Source organism: Balaenoptera borealis, assembly GCF_965194805.1.
Source record: "Balaenoptera borealis genome assembly, chromosome: X".
Classification (NCBI taxonomy): Eukaryota; Metazoa; Chordata; class Mammalia; order Artiodactyla; family Balaenopteridae; genus Balaenoptera; species Balaenoptera borealis.
In genome coordinates, this window is record NC_138881.1 from 82,913,526 (window position 1) to 82,930,935 (window position 17,410).

At 35.7% G+C, this 17,410-nt stretch overlaps 1 protein-coding gene across 7 annotated transcripts in view; it reads left to right on the forward strand.

The window, feature by feature from the left end:
* DIAPH2 (diaphanous related formin 2) overlaps positions 1 to 17,410 on the forward strand; it is an 860,940-nt gene that overhangs the window by 274,339 nt on the left and 569,191 nt on the right. For all 7 annotated transcript variants that reach the window (XM_082377063.1, XM_082377064.1, XM_082377062.1 and 4 more), the window contains 4 exons: positions 2,889 to 2,953; positions 6,216 to 6,320; positions 10,498 to 10,812; positions 12,701 to 12,815. In XM_082377063.1, coding sequence (XP_082233189.1) covers positions 2,889 to 2,953; positions 6,216 to 6,320; positions 10,498 to 10,812; positions 12,701 to 12,815 — 600 coding nt within the window. The remainder of the gene's footprint in view (positions 1 to 2,888; positions 2,954 to 6,215; positions 6,321 to 10,497; positions 10,813 to 12,700; positions 12,816 to 17,410) is intronic.

Consider the following 17,410-nt stretch of genomic DNA (forward strand, 5'->3'; position numbering starts at 1 on the left):
AGATCAATGGAACAGGATATAAAGCCCAGAGAAAAACCCACACACCTATGGTTAACTAATCTATGACAAAGGAGGCAAGGATATACAATGGAGAAAACACAGTGTCTTCAATAAGTGGTGCTGGGAAAACTGGACAGCTACATGTAAAAGAATGAAATTAGAACACTTTGTTACACCATACGCAGAAATAAACTCAAAATTGATTAGAGACCTAAGTGTAAGAGTGGACACTATAAAACTCTTAGAGGAAAACATAGGAAGAACACTCTTTGACGTATATCACAGCAAGATCTTTTTTGATCCACCTCCTAGAGTAATGGAAATAAAAACAAAAATAAACAAATGGGACCTAATGAAACTTAAAAGCTTTTGCAAAGCAAACTATAAACAAGATGAAAAGTCAACCCTCAGAATGAGAGAAAATATTTGCAAACAAATCAATGGACAATGGAGTATTGTCCAAGATATATATACAGCACATGCAGCTCAATATTAAAAATACAAACAACCCAATCAAAAAATGGGCAGAAGACTTAAATACACATTTCTCCAAAGAAGACATGCAAATGACCAAGAAGCACATGAAAAGCTGGTCAACATCACTAATTATTAGAGAAATGCAAATCAAAACTACAATGAGGTATCACCTCACACCAGTTAGAATGGGCATCATCAGAAAATCTACAAACAACAAATGCTGGAGAGTGTGTGCAGAAAAGCGAACCCCCTTGCACTGTTGGTGGGAATGTAAATTGATACAGCCACTATGGAGAACAGTATGGAGGTTCCTTAAAAAACTAAAAATAGAATTACCATATGACCCGGCAATCCCACTACTGGGCATATACCCAGAGAAAACCATAATTCAAAAAGACACATGCACCCCAATTTTCACTGAAGCACTATTTACGATAGCCAGGTCATGGAAGCAACGTAAATGCCCATTGACAGACGAATGCATAAAGAAATGTGGTATGTGTATATATACAATGAAATATTACTCGGCCATAAAAAGGAATGAAATTGGGTCATTTGTAGAGACGTGGATGGATCTAGAGACTGTCATACAAAGTGAAGTAAGTCAGAAAGAGAAAAACAAATATATATTAACGCATATATGTGGAACCTAGAAAAATGGTACAGATGAACCGGTTTGTAGGGCAGAAATTGAGACACAGATGTAGAGAACAAACGTATGGACACCAGGTGGGGAAAGTGCCGGGGTGGTGGTGGTGGTGTGATGAATTGGGAGATTGGGATTGACATGTATACACTAATATGTATAAAATGGATAATTGATCAGCACCTGCTGTATAAGAAAATAAATAAAATTTTTAAAAAAGATAATAAGCATCTCTGCCACCCCCTAAAATTTCTGCATTCTCATTTGTAGTCTTCTTCCCATGCCTCCCCCTTCTCCCCATCGTGAGACAATCACCGATCTGCTTTCTCTTGGTATAGACTAGTTTTATTTTCGAAAATTTTATGTAAATGGAAACATACAGCATGTACTTTCTTTGCTGGCTTTTTTCATTCAGCATAATTATTTTGAGGTTCATTTGTGTTGTGGTATTGGCATGTATCATTCGTTTTCATAACTGAGTACTTTTACGGTATATTGATATAGCACAATCTGTTTATACATTTACTTGTTGATGGACATTTGGATTATTTCTTGGTTTTAGCTATTATAAATAAAGCTGCTATGAGCATTCACATACAATTCTGGTTATTGACATATGCTTTCATTTCTTTTAGGTAAATAAATAGGTATAGGATGGCTAGGTATAGGTATACAGAATAGACTGTATATACAGTATTGAGAATCTTTCCCAAAAGAGGTTCTTCACTTATTTATATTTTGGAGTGTTTGATTAGACCTGGGAAGTTTGATGTTTGTTTTCTTATTTACGTAATACTATATTCTGCCCCTGTTTAGAAGTTGTTCAAGTGAAATCTTTCTTTAGGAAGCCTGAATTAATGAATGTTATTGTATCTTCCCCTGTAGCTTTATTTTAAGGGCCATTTTGATCCTTAATAATCTTTTTTTTTTAATATGATATTTTAAGATGAGCTTGTTGATTTTTTTAAAAAATTATTTTATTTTTAAAAATTTTTGGCTGCATCGGGTCTTAGTTGTGGCATGCGGGATCTTCGTTGAGGCATGCGGGATCTTTCGTTGTGGCACAGGCTCTTCGTTGTGGCACGGGCTCTTCGTTGCATCGCGTGGGCTTCTCTCGAGTTGTGGCATGCAGGTTTTCTTTTCTCTCGTTGTGGCGTACAGACTCCAGGGCACGTTGGCTCTTTAGTTGTGGCGCGTGGGTTCCAGAGCACGTGGGCTCTGTCGTTTGCGGCATGCGGGCTCTAGCTGAGGTGCAGGAGCTCAGTAGTTGTGGTGTGCGGGCTTAGTTGCCCTGCAGCATGTGGGATCTTAGTTCCCTGACGAGGGATCGGACCCGAGTCCCCTGCTTTGTAAGGCGGATTCTTTACCACTGGACCACCAGGGAAGTCCCTGATCTTTAATAATCTTAAGCATAGCATAGATTCTTTGGCACTTCTCCACCCATAATAAACTACAAAAAATTTTTAAAGAGTTCTATAATTGTTAAAGTTGGTAAATAATGGAATACCTTTAAAATGATGATGATTGAGTCAAATATATTCTTGGATGCTTGGTTTTGTGCCTCAACAATACTATCATTGAATTCAGTTAGTATAGAAAAGAAACCTGGTAGTTTATGTTTTACGTGCAGTATAGGTCAATTTCCCTCTAACAGCAATTGACATAAAAATGATAGTTTACATAGTAGAATTATAGGCTGGCAGCCGTCATTTGCCTAGTGATCCAATGCAATAATTTCGAATCATTTTTTCCTCAATCTTAATAGATTCTTGTGTGAACAAGGCAAAAGTTGAAGAAAGTGAACAAAAAGCAGCAGAATTTTCAAAGAAGGTAAGACTTATCAAATACTGGCCGTAATTATGAAATGTAAAATCTAATCACAATACATATTCTACCTTGTTTCCTTATACGAGGGCTTATAAATGTTATTTCAGTTATATAGTTCTTTATGTTTCTGGATTCAGGCACCACCACAGAATATTGATTTCTTTCCCGATAAGATAAGGTTGCTACTGTTCCCTGCTCATCACCTTTAATCCATTACGGAAGAAGAACACTAATCATATTCTACTAAAGTGATAAATGAAATAAAATTAGGTTGCTGGAAGCATATAGTTTGAAATGGTCAACCAAAACACATTCCCCCATTGCTTTCCTGCAGCTCTCACTTAACAGTAGGTAGCTCCTTGGAGAACTGTGGAGATGTTTAGCTAGTCTTATCTGTTATGTTCTTTAAATCAGTGCTATTGATAGAAACAGAATGATGCAATATTTTCTTTCTCTTTGTCTCTCTCTGCTTAGACTTACCTTCTTTGAATTTTGTAATTACCATTTTTAAACTGATGCTGCTACTCCATGTATGTAGTCTTGGTGGAATTTGAGGTTCCCCTTTCTTTGTGTAATGCCTTATGTAAGTGCCAACTTTATGAATATCTGAATTTTATTTAGATCTCAGATGGTCTTTTCCTTGTTTCATGAAAGCATAGCTACAATTTTATGAGCTTCTACCGAAAGTGGCACTGTTTGGTTTTAGACCCTATAAAGCATTAGTATAGTATTTCTCTCCTGTTGGTGGAAGGAGAAGGATTGAAGCTCAAGTCTAAAAGCTCTACAGTTTTGAGTCTTTTGACAGCAAGATAAAGTGCTTACATATTGCTGTCTCTTCAAAGTTATGACTTACCTTGGAGATCAGATAATCACTTTTGCTATCACTCTAGAAATTACAGAGTATTACTGAAGTTACTTCAGGGCATCTGAAGAAATGTTTTTGCTCTTTCTGTTACTAGAATAGATTTTAAGAGCTTGTGCATAAAATGTTTGTGTGAAGCCGTCATTTTTATTGGTGAAGGAAACTGTACACTTTTCGATTAGTAGACCTTTATATTTCTAATGTTCTTGTTTTAAGTAGCACATTTGAAATTCCCTTTGAAAATCTTAGGATCTCTTTTTCTCTGGCACTGTGATTAGATACCACAAGACTGGAGCAAATTGTGATGATCTATCTGGTAAAAATTTCTGTAAGCATCTATTATTGGAAAAGGAGTCCTGAAATAATAAAAAAGAAATTTCAGTGTTTGATGCTTTATTCTCCTCGCCAACATTTAGAATGAAAACATGTATGGTCTCCCAGTGGTTATCTGTGTGCCTTCTCTTATTCTGGGTGATTTTAAGAGGCAGAATAAAGTAGTAAAAAAAAAAAAGAAAAAGGAAAATGAAGGGGGGCAGCTAGAATGAGAAGCGGTAGTTGTAAGATGTGATCTCAGTGTTTCTGCTAATTAGCTGTGACTTTAAGCCACTTACTCTCCTTGGATCTTAATTTTTTCATCCTTAAAAGGAGAGAATAACATTAGTGGACTTGTAAGAAGTCTTCCAGCTCACATATCTCAGGCTTCTCTGATTCCTACTTTATGGGTTTACAGATTAAGATCGTTTTAAATTACAAGCAGAAGCCTTGTGTGCCTCTCTGCAAGTGTACTAATAAACCATTTGTAGAGCAAAATTGTAGTGTGCTTGTGTGGACAGCATGCTTGAGAAGCACACAGGAGAAGATAACTCTGGCAAGGAGGCTGGGAGTATAGAATCAGATCAATTTTTTAAAAAATATTTATTTATTTATTCGGTTGCTCTGGGTCTTAGTTGCGGTAGGTGGGCTCCTTAGTTGTGGCAGGGGGGCTTCTTTGTTGTGGCAGGCAGGCTCCTTAATTGTGGCTCATGGCCTCCTTATTTGTGGCATGCGAAATCTTAGTTGAGACATGCATGTGGGATCTAGTTACCTGACCAGGGATTGAACCCAGGCCCCCTGCATTGGGAGACCGGGTCTTAACCACTGCGCCACCAGGGAAGACCCAGAATCAGATCAATCTTAACATGGATACTAGTGAAGTCAAAAAAGCTCCATCTTCTCAGTGACCTAGGAAACAAGGTCATTTGCTGATACTGAAGGATAAGGGTAAGTTTGAAATGTAAAGAGATTAGAAACGATTTGGACCAACCTCTGTGGGACATTTTCCCAGGACTCAAGTAGAGATGAATAAAAGAATTAAGTATTGCAGGTTTGACTCAAACACTATTATCCACTTTGCTCACCCACTCTTTCTTCAGACTGGATCTGAATGGCATTTTATAATTTCCAAAAGTCAAGTCTACTATAAGGAGGAATATTTATTAACAGTAAACACACTTTTTCCTTGTTCCACAAACTCTAAAGGCAGTTTTTGGCAGTAAGATATATCACTTTTAAAAACATAAATAACATTGTTGGAATAATGTATAGTCTTCTAAAATAACTTGAAGTGACAGTGACAATAAAGGGCAAATGTTCTATAGCTGGACATGAGCGGTATTCACCTGACTGAGGTAAGTGCTGGGCAGGATGCAGTAAATGGATAGTCACCATTCTGATGGTCTCTTTGGCTTAGCACACTGTAATTTAACCTCTCATTTTCCCTCTTAAGACGTTTTATACAAGTGTTTTGGTTAACCATCTGAATGAGATGCCATTAGAGCATATATCATTCTACTGTCAGATTTTGACAGATTCACTTTTTGAATGCTAGACAATTAAGATTATAATAAAAATAGTCTGATTTGTATTAATGTACATCCATTTGAGCGTTCTAAAAGTACAGTCTCTTTTCAAGATTAAATATAGTTTTAAAGAGTTGAACTGCTTGATTCCTAATTTTTAGGTTTCATTTTCTAATTAAATAAACTTAAAAGTATGGGATGAAACATTAAAAAAAAACCATGATTAATTCTAAAACATAACTTTCAATAACAAAACAACAAAAATGTCCATTATATATGAAGAGATCCTTCTTAGTCCACCCTTTTAAAATTCTGTTTAGTATTTTTTTTTCAGAAGTGAAAATGGGTTTTTTTTCCTTGGGCTGGGGACATAGTTCTTCTTTACTACCACCCCATCCCCACGGAGGTGCTCAATTGCCATAAAATAATCAAGAGCTCTGATTTTCTGAGTGGCCCAGGAAATTTAAGAAGCAAAAGACACTCCACTTATTTAATACATATTGCTGTTTAAGGCTTTCTCAAAACTGTATTATTAAGTGTACATTTATGGTGGTGATCATTGCAGTTCGATGAAGAATTCACAGCTCGACAGGAAGCTCAAGCTGAGCTTCAAAAAAGAGAAGAAAAAATCAAAGAGCTTGAAACAGAAATCCAACAACTTCGAACCCAGGTAATGAAACAAGATACAGACTTTGTGTCATGTCACATTGAGTTCAAAGGTAGAAAACTATCTTGTTAGATGGAGGGAAAAATGTGACCAGAAGCAGACTTTCTGGTAGTTTGCCAGTTTACTTGAAATAACTACAGATTTGATTTTCCAGGACAATAAATCATTTTAATGTTTGGATAAAAATACGGCATTCGTTGCATAAACTGCCCTGAATATTTTTAATGGAATGTATTACACAAGCAAAACTCTTTCTTGAGGTGAAATTTTCATGATGATTTGAAAAATTGGATGCATAGTATTTTCTTTCAAAGGGAATGTGGAAATGCTCCTTAAAGCTTTTTGAGATCTCTTTAAATCTCGACTACCATAATTTCAAAATCTATAAACTTTATATTTCCACCTACATTCCCTATGATGAAAACCCCCCATATACACTTAAAATCTTAATCATGGTGTCTAAATTTTAGAGCTGATTACATACTCTCAACACAACATATTTTTTAAATGAATATAAAGAAACATAAGATTAGTTCTTAGCCTCATAGATGCCCAGTAGGGTGTTTGTTGATTGGCTAGGTCTGTTTCTGTCAATCTACTGAAAAGTGACTTCAGAAGTCAACAGTGAACTCCACATTACCCAATGCAGTGGCCTTTTCCTACCCTTAGCCTCTTTCACTTATCTGTAATATTTGATAATTTCTTTTCACTCAATCTCTCTTTTTTGTGTCATCTGACTTCGTTTTCTACATGTCTCAGAACTCAGTTTCTCTTTGTTTTCATCCTCCAAATGATGACATTCCCCAGTGTTCTGTCCTCTGCTCTTTTTTCTTTGTATGTCCTTGCACTAATATCCCATCCAATATCATAAATTCAAATATCACCTTTTAATAGGTGTCAAGTCCCCTGGGTTTGTCATCTATTTCCAGCTCTTGATTAGATCTCCGCATGGGCAGGTCCTGCTGCATGTTGAAATCAAACCCATTATTTGTGGTCACTTCTCTGTCCTCAAACCAGCTTGGTCTCCATTCTTATTTGTTTAAATTTTACCACCAATTTTTTTTTTATTGTGAAGCTGGAGTTGTCCTGGCCTTTTCCCCGCCCTGCCTCCTGATAGATTATTAAGTTGGTCACTGTTTTATGTCAGTTCTTCCTCTTTTTTTCCCTTTGTATCAAAACCCTGAACCCCCCAGGGCCACTCTCTCATTCCATCCTGCCTGGAATATTACAGTAGTTTCCGAACTTTCCGCCGTGCCTATAGTCTCTTCCTCTTCAGATTCATGCTTTATGTCAGTTGCAAATTAATCTTCTTAAAACACTGCCCTGATTATTGTCACTCCAGGCTTTAATATGTTCAATGGTTGCCTGTTGCATTCAGGATTAAAGAAAAAATCTCCTTACCGGGAATTTGAAGGCCTTCTATACCGGGCTCCCTTATCTCCCCTTTGCAGCCTCGTCTCTGCTCCCCTAACTCCAGCCTCTGTTGCAGCTAAGTCACCTTTCCTCCTCCCTTCACATGTAGAATTTACTGTCTCCACACTTTTCCTTCAGCCAGCATTTCCCAGACATTAGTTACAGAGATGCTAATAGGTTTTTCATGAGGAAAGCATTCCATAGTCCAATAAATTTGGTACGCTTGAAATTCTCCTCTTGGAGATTCATCATTCTCATTAGCATACTAAAGGGTCTGAGATGGCCTACATTAAAGAAACCTGTCAAACTCTTTTTCCTACAGCTTTCTCAAACTCATTTAGCCACAGAACCCTTTATCTCAGACCACCTATTAACATCTCCTGCAGAAGAGTTTGTTCATGGAACTTAGTTGAGAAATGCTGACTTAGGTTATTCTCTCTCAGAAACGCCCTCCCTTGCTCCTCTGTGCCAATGAAACATCTCCTTTAAGTATCAGCTCAGTATAACATCCTTTGGAAAGCATCCCCCAAAACTCTGGGAATTTCTTTGAACTTTTATATCACTTTTGTAGACCACTCCTATCATATTTGGTTGTGTGCCTGCTTTATCCTTCCCCTGCAGCATAAACACTTTGAGGATAATGTCTTTACTTCCTGTGCTTACTCTTATTAAAGTCCCTACTGCACCTAGCACAGGGCCTTACCATTTAATTGCGTAGTTGCTTATTTATTATCAACGGATCTGGAAAAGTGCAGAGTCACACATTACTTTCTAGTGCACCCCAAATTGTGTCAAATAGTAAATGGTCCATTTGCCGTATTCAATTCTCAATACTCTATTGTGGTCTCATTTAATTGTTCCATTCCTAATTGTTCATAGGAGGGAAGAAAAGGGCTGATATGATTTGATTTTAAGGCTGGTGGCATTTGAGATTTTTATTCAATTTGTAAAATATCTATTTAACTTGAGTAAAAAGTCCTATTTTAAAGTAATAGCATTTTTGTGGTTACACAAGTTTTATATCATAAACATGGTCTCATAGAGGCAAAATTTTATGTTTACAAGCAAGTATTACTTTCATTTTGCTGTCAATTAATACAAAAAATGGGATACACATTTTACCTTTCAAATTATTAAACAAGTCCATTTATATACAAAACTTGTAGGGTAAATTACTAATTTACTGAACTTTTCAGAAAAATTATTTTAATTTTCCTCAGAATTTCTTTGCTATCTCAATAAAGATTGGAAAAATCAGACTATTTTCTATAGTTTTGCTGCATTAAAAATAAAATAGAAAGAATTTGCATATTTTAATCCTATCCTTCTTCCTAATCTCAGGAGGGGATTGCATTCCAGGAGAGGATTGTCATTTAAGTGTATAAACACTTTAGTTGTATATATGTATATACACACATAAACATTCATATGTGTGAATAAAATATTTGTGGACAATGTGCATTGAATATTAGGAGAAACATTTCTGTGATGCTGTTTACCTGTGATTGTTAATTTTTAACATTCTTGTAAATGGGTCAATCCTTTAAATTGATTGTTTCAAAAATAGGCCTCCACTTATTTATTATGTAAAGATAATTCTAAGTTTGTTTAGTTCAATTAAGTAGTCCTTGGAGGAAATTCGTATTAGTAAAGATTAGAAGAGTTTCTCCCCAAATAAAAATAACACTATACCAAGACATGTTAATAGTTTTAAACTTCTCATTCAGTTAGTCTAATGTCGTATCTCAATTACAGAAGATACGTGTTCATTTGTAGGACTTTCTTAGGAATGTTTATAATTAACAAACTCACTTTCATATTCATTTTCATTTTGGAAAGTAAACCATTGTCATCAGTAATGGTTTAAAGAAACAGGTCCAGATTAATAATCAAAAAGTGGGCAATATGGAATGCAGTGATCTCCGTCAGCTGTCATCCATCATTATTAGAGAATGAGCTTGAAGTTCCTTTCTGGTGGGAGAAATAAGTTATAATCTGCTCGTACTGCAAGCTGTAATTAATTCCACTCAAGGCAACTGACACCCATTCGTTAGGAGCTAGTCTGTTGTAGTGGAAAGAGGACTGCCTTAGATATGAGAAGAACCACAGGTAAATCTTAATCATATTTCAGACTGTGCAACCTTTGGTTAGTCATTGAACCTCTTTGCAGTTACAGTTTCCTCATCTATAAGCGGTGAGATAAAAATACCCAACCTACATTATAGGGTTATAATAAGGATGAAAAGAAATAATAGATGTAAAAACATTGATAAATCTGTATTATTATGCAATGGATGTTACTTAGCATTAATTCTTGGTATTAGAAGATAGCTAAGCTACTGGTGCTATGAGACAGACTCTTCGTGTAAAGCTAATCGGCCCCAAGGGAATTAAATCAGTTATTTTGTATTAATCATCTTGTATTCATACCAACTAGTCTTAACAGGCCCAAGCCATATACAGTACTTCTTCTTTGCATATATTTATAATGAAAGGTAAGTTTTCATTATTTTGGAGGAGTGTTTCACAAAATCTTTGAGCATGCCAACTTTCCTAGCCTTAGTATATGAGCAGAGTTAGTCATTATCCAGGGTTTAGAATGCTTATCAAAAATCTATGCAAGTCTTTTTCATGTATTCTTAAGCCCTTAGATGTTGCTAAATTAAATAAATCTTAACCCAACCACAAATGTCTACTGATAAGTTTTCTTTGCTACTATACTTTACTGTAAGCATTTAAATAAGCATTGGGTTATTTTATATTTCAGGGACATGGACTCTCAGGTTCAACAGGAATTCCAGGCCCTCCTCTACCACCTCCATTGCCAGGTGCTGGGCCACCCCCGCCCCCACCTCCACCAGCACCACCTCTACCCAGAGGAGGTCCCCCTCCTCCTCCACCTCCTTTACCTGGGGTACATGGAATAGCATCACCACTGCCTTTGTTTGGGGGACCTCCTCCACCACCTCCCCTTGGAGGAGTTCCTCCTCCTCCTCCGGGAACACTTGATCTGCCATATGGAATGAAGCATAAAAAAATATATAAACCTGAGGTGTCCATGAAGAGGATCAATTGGTCAAAGGTAATACTATGACTGTAGCTTTATGGCTTTGTCTAGTCATAGTTGCTCATTAATGTGTGAATGACGGTATTGCTACTTATAAGTATGATACAATAATTGAGAACATGACCACTGATTGTTTTGCTTTCACTTGTGAGTTCACCATCTTATGTTCATCTTTCATAGCTGGAGAATTGGAAACTCCACAGACAGCTTGAAATTAACATAGACGACAAAAGGAAAATCAAAGTGAAAGTGGTTTTAGAGAATAGTATATGAAAAATAATTTTGATTCTTTTACCAATGTTAATTTTAATTGCTATAACATTCTTAAATATAATCTTTGTATTAATGGGCCTTTTTTAAAAAAAATTTATTTATTTATTTTTATTTATGGCTGTGTTGGGTCTTCGTTTCTGTGCGAGGGCTTTCTCTAGTTGTGGCAAGCAGGGGACACTCCTCATCGCGGTGCGCGGGCCTCTCACTATCACGGCCTCTTGTTGCGGAGCACAGGCTCCAGATGCGCAGGCTCAGTAATTGTGGCTCTCGGGCCCAGTTGCTCCGCGGCATGTGGGATCTTCCCAGATCAGGGCTCGAACCCGTGTACCCTGCATTGGCAGGCAGATTCTCAACCACTGCACCACCAGGGAAGCCCTAATGGGCCTTTTTATCTTAGTTATTTTTTCTTAGAAAATTATTAGTTTTTTTTTAGTTTTAAACTTTCAGATAGTGTGGAATCGCTGACAGTATTCAGTAGAGACATAAACTAATTGTTTTTTTATATGATGTGTGAAAGATTTTTCTCTTGAATGTTATTTTGCTTTATTATTATCAAATAACATGTCTTATAAAAAGCTTATTATCAAGATTGACACAGTCCACATTCACTGGGAACTAATCTAATGAAAATACAATTACCCAGGCCACCATTTGGGTAAATGTCTATTCCAAGAACATAGTTACAGTGATATCTGACAATATCTACATATTAAATTGGTTTGACCAGAATAATGGTTAAATCAGTTTTAAAATTAAGCATATACTTATGCTTTGCTCATAAGAGTAAATGAGGTATAAATGTTTTTGGAATGTAGTTATTTTTTGTTAGGCACAATCAACCAAACTATAGGACCCAGAAGCTGCTGGCCTAGTTATCTGTGTGTGTAAATGTAATGATATGTTAATTTAGCAATTAAGCATATAGTGTAATGGCACTTACATATCACAAAGCATCATGATATGTACTGGAAAATGCACAGTTCTAATATTGGGTTTCAGTGTAGTGGCTGAGAGCACAATTCTGTGGAGCTACACTGCCTGGATTTGAAAGCCATCTTCGCCATTTACTAGCTTGGGCAGCCACTCAGACTTCCTGGGGCTCGGTTTCCTCATCTTTAACATGGAGATAATAACAGGTCCTACTTCAAAGGATTATTGTGAGGATTAGATGAGATGAGTTAATGTGTGAAATCACTTAAAAGAGTACCTGACACATTTTAGGAGGTATGTAAGTGTCAGTTATTATGGTTATTTTCTGCAACCATGGGAAATTTACTTTTCTGAATCTCAGTTTCCCCATTGTTAAAAATCCAGGAGCAAGAAGAAGGTATGTAAGCTGGGGGGAGGGATTTACTAAATTATTTATAAGATTCCTTCCAGTAGAAGATTTTTTAAAATGTAATTTGCTACATGGCCTATTGCTGTTGTGTATTTTTCTGTACACCAGTAGAAGTCTATGACTTTCCCAATGAATGTTTACTTAAAAAGTGTTGTTTTGATAGATCCTAAAATTGATTTAGTAGATAGATGAATAAAGGTAATATCATTCAACCTTGGTGAAAGTGAATTCTTTGAAAAATTAAATATGAAGTAATAATTTAGAAACTTATCTTTGTTACTTTTGTTTCAGATTGAACCCAAAGAATTGTCTGAGAACTGTTTCTGGTTGAAAGTTAAGGAGGAGAAGTTTGAAAATCCAGATCTCTTTGCAAAATTGGCACTGAATTTCGCTACCCAGATAAAAGGTATATTTTATTTTTTAATATAGAGTTCTTGTTCTGATATATTGAATTCAGTGCTTTGCTAAAAATTTCTAGTAATGTGTACATGTATAATTTTTTGGGCAGAGTCAAACATAATTAGATTGACGTATTAACTGTATTTTACCTAGCAACGAAAGAAGGATAGCTTTTTTCCTGTTAAATTTATTTTGCATAAATGTTACTATTCACCTGAAAATATGGGTTTTATTTTTATTGTTTAATATGTAACTTATACTCCTCTATTGTAAAGTTGTCATTTTTACTGAGAAGCAGAGGGGATGAATCTGTTGATTCACCATATAAGAGAAAATAATGTAATTGGAGTAAGATTGGTGCCATCATGCTTATGTAGTTTTACATTTGTACTAATCCATTTGGTTTTTTTTGGAAATTTGATAGTTTTTTTCTATAAGCAGATTGTCTGGAATAATATCAAAATCTGGTACCTAATAAGTATATTTTACTGATTTGATAATTGAGTGCCTTCTTTATGGTTAGATCCTTAACCACTTTTGAATTTCACACATAATTTTGGTACTATATAGGTAACTTCTCAATCTCATAATTAATCATTGTGGTTTGTGAATTTTTGGTATTTCATTTTAACAATACTATTTTACTAACTATCACAGAATTGATAGCTTACTTAAGCATAGGAGTTTTTTCAGCCTGAGTGAGTCTTTACAACTAAGAAATTGATATATTCCACACGCCCATGCCCTTGGAATTAGCACCTTTACCATTCATTTGTCTGATTTGTCACAGCATGCCTTAGAATGTGAGAATGTGAATTTTGGAAGATTCAGAGAGAGAGAGAGAGTGAGAGAGAGAGAGGTGAAAATTATTCCTTTTCAGCCCTTCTAGCTTATCTTGCGCACTGGAGGTACTTGTACTGTATTTATTGTTCCTTGTAGATTGAAGCTCACACCCATACAGAAATCTGGTGTGATTAGAGTATTCTGAAGAATTTTGACATTTAAGAAAATTCCTGCCATTGAAGTCTTTTTTTCCCCTTATTTGCTCTACTAGACTTCACATTTAAAGGATTCTTCAAGGACTCCAGAGATTACTATTTATTATAATCACTTTTTTTAAATTGAAAAAGTAAAACATGCTTATATCAAGGTATTAATAATAATAATAATAAAAAGATGCGTGGTAAGCATATCCCTTCAGTCGCAGACTTACAGCTTCTTCCCTAGAGAAACCATTCTTACTGATTTCCCACATTGCCTCCTAGAAATAGTCTATGCCTCTAGAAGCATATGTGTATATATCATTTTTTGTTTTTTACTTCTTTCTGTTTTCACTTTATATACTTGGATATTATTCCATAGTAGTTTGTGTTTATCTACTTTGTTCTTTTTACACATTGCATGGAATTCTTTGGTATGGGCCTATCTGAATTTATTTAACCTGTCCCCTATTGATGGATATTTAGATTATTTCCAGCCTTTTGCTATTTCAAGCAATGCTTCGGCGAAAGTGTATCTACATATACGTTTGTGCACATAGGATCTATCTGTAGGATAAATTTTAGAAGTGAAATTCCTGGATAAAATGCTGTCTGTATTTATAATTTTGATAGATATTACCAAATTTCCTTCCAAAGAGTTTGTGTCCATTTATAGTGTTACATCTAAAATACATATGAGTATCTGTTTCCCTACAAACTTTGCCTATCTCAGAGGTGAAATGGTAAATCATCCATGTTATAATTTTTACTCCTTAAATTAGGAGTGAGGTTGAGTAGCTTTCCTTCTATTCAAAGGCAATTTTAACCTCTTTTTCTGTGAACAGCTTCCTCCAGTTATTTGCACATTTCGTGTTGAGCATTTGTTCTTTTACTTATTGTTATATTTGTATTGAGTCCCATAAGAATTATAGGTTTCATAAAATTTCAGAGTCTGTCTGGACCTTAGAAGTGATTAAGCCAAACTCTATTTTACAAATGAAGAAAGTGGAGTTTGAGACATGGAAGTCAGTATAAAATCCATTAGAGAGTTTCTCAAGGTAGTGTGGTATAGTGGGAAAAGCCCAGAGGAAATGGAGTCATACATTCTTGTATTTCAGCTGTGATACTAGTAACCTCTGCGACTGAATTTTCTCATCTATAAAATGAGAAAGACTAATGTTTAACTAGAAGTATGAGAGTTAAGTAAGGTTATATATTTAAAGCACCCAGCATGGTGCTTGATATAGCAGGCACTCAATAAATTATCAATTCCCCTTTCCCTTTCATTTAACATGATGCTGTGTGTGTGTTTGTGTATGTTTTGTTTTAGTTATTGACACTTATTACAAATGTTAATTCAGCAAGAGACTTCCATGCTCTTCTGAGCCGCACATGGCAAAGCTAGTCAGTTAGAGTAGAAACCATTCTTACTCTGGCTGCTAAAACATAATCAAAGCCAAGTAAAACCAAAGTCATGTAAAGGCTCTCACATACTCACTACTGAGAATTCTGCATTTCCATTCCTCTTAACTCTGATTCTCTGAATTTTCTATGTGATACTACTACTACTTCTACTTTCCTAATTTTGAATATGAGTCCAAATTAGGTCAGGAGCACCTTTCAGTACCATTACTTTTACTAAGATTTATTTCTGAAGGGACATTTACAGGAACAGTTCAGCATCATAGCATATTCCATAACATAGCCAAAACAAATTTGAATGATGCAAACTTCCATTTGTTTTGATAAGTATTGATTGATCTTAACTCTAACAGCTGAAGTTCCTTGTCACTTGCAGTGCCTTGATTCATAATTTGGTCAATAGGTGGCAGGATCAGTAAGAAATCAGCTGGAGGCTCTGGCTCCAGGCAACTCAAACCACACTGCCCTGGCTTTCCTAGCTTCAGGGCACCACTTTTTCCCCTATTCTGCTGCTGTTTGCCACTCATGCAGCTGTGTTCTGGAAGGAGCAACATACTCGTTGTTTCTAAGACCTATTTCCAAAACTCTTAGACCCAGTGTTCCAAAACCTCTGAGAATTTCCTCCTCCTGCAAGGAGTTTGGAAAGCTCGTGTCTCTGTTCTCCCTAAGTGCATTGTAAAGCATTACTGGTCTGTGTTTCAAGAAAATGTTTCTCTTAGGAGTTTATAGTTGCTTCAGATTGCTAAATAGAAAGAAGTTTTAAAATAGGCTAGTTCTGATACCTATAATATTTAAATGTGTAAATGTTTAATATGGGAAAGTACCATCAAATTATACTTTCTATTTGAATCACTTATTCTTAGAGTTGTAGAGAAAATTATTCTAAATTTCCTATTATAATCCAGAATATTTCCGTCTTAGGAGAGAATGTATCTCTCATTTCATTTAATTTGTATTTGTTGGGTACACACTATGTGCAAGGTCTTATACTAAATAGGAGGGAGATAAATGAATAAGGTCTTGTCTTTGCACCAGGGAACTCATCTAGTCAGGGAGAGAGAAAGAGATATACTCCACTTAGTCAATTTTTATTAAATGTTAACCTAGATATTTTTAAGAAGCCAAAGGAGCACAAAAGGGAAACAGTTAATTTTGACTAGGGCAAATGGAGATCCCAGAGGTGGTATAATTTGTTCTGGGCCTTGAAATTTAAGTAAAATTTCGATAGGGAGAGAAGGAAAGAAGACATTCTAGGCAGAGAACACCATTAGCAAAATATGGAGAGGGTGAAGTGCACGCTGTGTTGAAAGCACAGCCTGTTGGGCTGGGACTTGGAGTGAAGGTGGTGAGGTGAATTTCACACTGAGGAAATGGGGTTTTGTTCTTTAAGCCTAGGTGCCCAATAATTTGATGATTAGCCATTGAGCGGGCCTTTGGAGGACAGATAGGTAATGGGAATTCACAGATAGATGATGGACCTTTGATTGTGAATCAATACCAGTAGGCTAGACAAGATGTGACGATATCCTGATCAGTATGAATTCTTAATCTCTGCAGTTTCTTCTAGTTCCCAAATCCTGTGTCCTCATGCTTATAATATTTAGGGTCTTCTTACAAGCCATAATGATGCTGTATGACAAACTAGATCTCAAAATGCTCTCTGGATTAATGACAAAAAGTGTATATATTAGAGGCAGTTGGAAAAGACTTAGTATTGGGTTGGCCAAAAAGTTTGTTGTCTGTAAGATCTTACGGAAAACCCAAACACACCCAATACTTTGGACTGTACATCATACATGTAACTGTTGGAATTTGCATATGTGTTCTAGTTTTATTTATTATTCAAATTGATGATACTTGGGGACATATGAACAACAAGGCTATAATAATAATGTCATTTTCCTTAAAAATCTATAGTAATTATAGATAATAGTGAGATATTATATAAGAATTAAAGTAATGATGGTTAATATTAACTAAACTTGAAATAAATAATAAAATATGTAGGTTATAACTGCTAATTCTAATTAGAATTTCTAGGGTTCTCTAGAGGCTTCAGGAAGAACAAAGATAGCGTGTGTGGAAGTTGTAAGCAATTTCTTTGGTTTTAATGTTGCTTGGAGGAAATTTAAGAAATAAACATAGAAGGCTAATAAAGTTTAGCTTCTTCAATAATATATTTCTGTAGTGCAATTTAGCT